The 3,781-nt window shown below is 42.9% G+C and overlaps 1 protein-coding gene across 3 annotated transcripts in view; it reads right to left on the bottom strand.

The window, feature by feature from the left end:
- Positions 1-3,781, bottom strand: part of mcamb (melanoma cell adhesion molecule b) — a 68,507-nt gene that overhangs the window by 27,127 nt on the left and 37,599 nt on the right. For all 3 annotated transcript variants that reach the window (XM_008276324.1, XM_008276323.1, XM_008276322.1), the window contains exons 7-11: positions 3,088-3,218; positions 2,734-2,869; positions 2,523-2,635; positions 1,540-1,681; positions 1,159-1,283 (exon numbers count right to left, since the gene is read on the bottom strand). In XM_008276324.1, coding sequence (XP_008274546.1) covers positions 1,159-1,283; positions 1,540-1,681; positions 2,523-2,635; positions 2,734-2,869; positions 3,088-3,218 — 647 coding nt within the window. The remainder of the gene's footprint in view (positions 1-1,158; positions 1,284-1,539; positions 1,682-2,522; positions 2,636-2,733; positions 2,870-3,087; positions 3,219-3,781) is intronic.

Raw genomic sequence — 3,781 nt, forward strand, 5'->3', positions numbered from 1 at the left:
TTGTCGGAAGGTCGTTTCACCTACAGCTACAAGATTCGCTGGGCATGTGCAGCAGGTCAGGACGCACAAAAAAGTCAATCAGCGCCAAGCCCTAAACCCAACAGGAAGTCCGTTATGTTGATAAACCTTGGTGACGATTTTGGCGCATTTGGCTGACTTTTGCCCATTTTTGACAATTTTCAAAATCTATCTCCTCCCACAGGGAAGGTCATACACACCTGAAATTTGGCCAGCACAAACTACAGGAGGTGGTGATTACATATTTGTAAAACGGTCCGCACAAGTGTGACGACGTGGATTTGGCCACAACGCCATAAAACACCAGAATACGAGACGCGCTGTGTCTGTGCTCCAATCGGCCTGAAATGTTACACGCGTGCTCCGAGTCTCAGCCAGAGCGCGTTTCCACCCCGGCCAACACGCACGCCGCCGCGGCTCGCCACTAAACAGGAAGTGGCTCGTAACTACGCCACACTTGCTCCGATCTGCCCCAAACTCGACATGCCGGATCACAGTCCTGCCCGGAGCAGGTTTGCCCCACACCCCGCCGTGCGCAAAGGCCGACAAGCGTAGGGCGAGGACCCGTCCATCGCCGCTTGCGGCTTTAATTCTTTCTGTTTTTACAGTTTCTAGTTCTGACAAATTGTGTCTTTTTTGGCAATTTGAAAGACAAGATGCCTTTTTCAAACCCACTGGTGGGTTTTGGGGTTCAGAAGGTTAAATCGCATGGGGGGCATTAATAGCAATCATGACAATGCATCCAGTGGTGGTGTTGCATCATCTAAAAACAAAGCATTTCTGAACATCAAACACACTGAAAAAAGTACACTTTTTCAGCATGTATGACCTCATCATAGTCCAGCAACCTGCTCCTGATCTAGTCATATGCATAACAAGAGGCATGAAGTGAAATCCTGCAGTGGTGTGTTAGACAACCCCACTTTCCCTAACAAACCAATGAAAACCTCACCATCACTGGCTTTTAAATAGAAAAATAGCTATCTGTGCTATTGTTTATCACATATTCAAATAGAAGTATTTAAATGACATTTGTCACAATGGACCTGATAATTTAAGTGAACAGGCTAGAGTAACAATCTAGAGAGAGCACAAGTAGAATAAAAGTGCAGGTCTGTTGCAGGCCTCCCTCTGCTGTACCGTTCCATCAGAGGTGGTCCAGGTAATTTGGGGTACGGGGAGCCCTCTGACATGGCAGTTCAGTTCAACTGTACTCTCAAAGCTCTCTATCTCTTTGAAGTCGTCCTCCATGATCTCTGGCGGGCCTGCAGAGAGCAGTGTTAGAAATCACAACTCTGTGATTAACAGTACATGTTGCAAGCACACAGTCTGACTACGCTTTCCTTTAAAAAGTGCCACAGTGTTCAAAAATACAGCTGAAACTACACAAAATTAAGAAAACTGAACATAAAACATGTATAAACCCATGATGAAAACTTAAATTATACATTACAGAACAGATTGACTGTGGACCTGAAAGCACTGTAGCATTCAGCATACAGTGTCTGTAATCAGACTCACCCAGGACATAAACATGAAACGTGCTGCTGGTTTCCATTCCCTCCATGTTAGGAACGGTCACTCTACACACATACGTCCCTGTGGTGTCAAATGTAACATCTTGCAGGGTCAAACTATGACCTTTGGCGACCTCCTTTTCGTTCTACACACCAGGATACAAAAAGCACATTTAACTCACACACTGATGTAAACAGAAATGAAACAGGGGTTACTGATAAATACTGCTAGAACAGGAAGCAGTCGTCATCAATCATCCTGACGCAACTGTGCTCATCAAGCTCCTGTGTGGGGATAGACTGACTATCAGCCTGGCCGATGATCGGGGCATATATCCGCATTTTTTGAATTACTGGTATCATTATTATCATTACCTTTGCCTCTGATTCAGCCAGCTCTCTTTCTCTGCAGTCACTCTGTGCTCTCAAGCAATGTCCAGCCTACAGGATTATCTGATCGGCTGTTACATGTGACAAGTAACAGTCAATCAACAATGAACGCCATTGTTTACAGACAGCATCAGGTGAGCACATTTGCAGAGTAGAGCAGCTGATCAAATCTACAAATCAGGATATTAGCTACTCTCACAGTGGCTAAGGCTACACTAGCAGCTAGCTGCTAAGTTAGGAGGCAGCCACATATTCCTCAGAAACCGCGTCCGGGAAAACAGTAACAAATAATGCTTTAAGATGTGGGCCGTAGTGACCAAAATAAAGTAGTGGCACAGTGAAATATTAAGGGGATCTGTAGACTAAACTGCAGAAGACAAACTGTTCAATCTCAGCCAATGAATCCCAGTTTAATGTATATCAGTTCCACATATCAATTATTGGTGTTTCTACCAACAGTTAGTATCGGTATCTACCCTGGAATAACCATATCAGCACTTCTGTATAGATGCTATGTAAGATGATGAGTTTTGTATATGCATGTTGATTCGTTTGGTGTTACTGTTTGTGTAATTGTACTGCATGTGCATGTGTAACCTTGAACCAGGCTGTTTCTGTCGGGAGAGAAGCAACAGCATTGCAGGTGGCAGTCAGCTCCCCTCCTTGTAAAACCTCATTCTTCTCCGATCTCACAGTAGCCTGATCGAGATCTACACAAACAAAGAAACACAAGAAAAAAATCAGGCACTCTACAGTTTAAATGTAATTGTTGTAATAATCATAAATCATCATAGTGTGTTTTCCTTACAGTTGACAAATACGGTGGTGTTTCGTGTGAGCTCCTCTATAGTGTCCAGGTCCATAAAGATGCACTCGTAAACGCCACTGTCACGACGGGTCACATTGTCCAACACCAACATGTTTTTATCCCAAACACGCTCATCCTGCAAACATCCACAGAAATCTCAACATACATATACAACCTTCAGTTTAACATGAAGAAGTCCTTACAGGGCTCAGGAAAGACTGTGTGATATAATTAAAAGTTGCAGCCACAAATGGACGCTGTAGTGAGATTGTTTTGGTTAACACATGAACAGACCTTCAATGAGCTGCTGTTTTTGGCACAGGAATCATGAGTGCAAAAGTGTTATTTTCTTACAAGTATGTGCTTGATTGTAAATTCTGAGGATTGAGGATTTCCGTTGCCATTGCAATGAAGCTCAATCGAGTCTCCTTCCTTGATTTCGCCCTTTGGTGACTCAACCCAAATATTTATTGCTGTGGAGGGGTCTGAAACAGAGAGAGGAATTCAAGGTCAGAGCACAAACCTGAATTTTAAAAGCAAGAAAGTTGTAGGTTTATGTGATGTCTAAAAACACTCTGGCTAACCCGGCTCAATCAACAATCCCTGCATTGATGCCTGTGAGTTGGACGCCCTGAGCCTCTAAATGCATTTTGCCCTCCTGATGAAACTTTCCTGAAAGCTAACAACAAGCAACTCCAAGGCCAAAACTAACAGCAGCTTTAAATAGGGATGGGATTTTGCTTTGTTTTGCCCCTCAATCATTAGTGACTTATCAGTCTATGCCACATCACTTTCACAACAACTAGAGAATATGCTGATTTAAAGAGTTATTTCAATCAGCTGACTTAAAACAATTTGTATCCCTGTGTGTGTGTTTTTGTTGTGATATTTTCAATGCTGCCAACAAAACACAATTTTATTTTATTTTTTTAAATTTTTGTCAACGATGAGCTGTTGAGGATACCTGATGAATCATCGAATTCAATGCAGGTGATGACTGAGACAAAGGCCTGTTAGTGCAAATTAAGGGAAATCTTGGTATTTATCA

Source organism: Stegastes partitus, unplaced genomic scaffold, assembly GCF_000690725.1.
Source record: "Stegastes partitus isolate 25-593 unplaced genomic scaffold, Stegastes_partitus-1.0.2 Scaffold69, whole genome shotgun sequence".
NCBI lineage: Eukaryota > Metazoa > Chordata > Actinopteri > Pomacentridae > Stegastes > Stegastes partitus.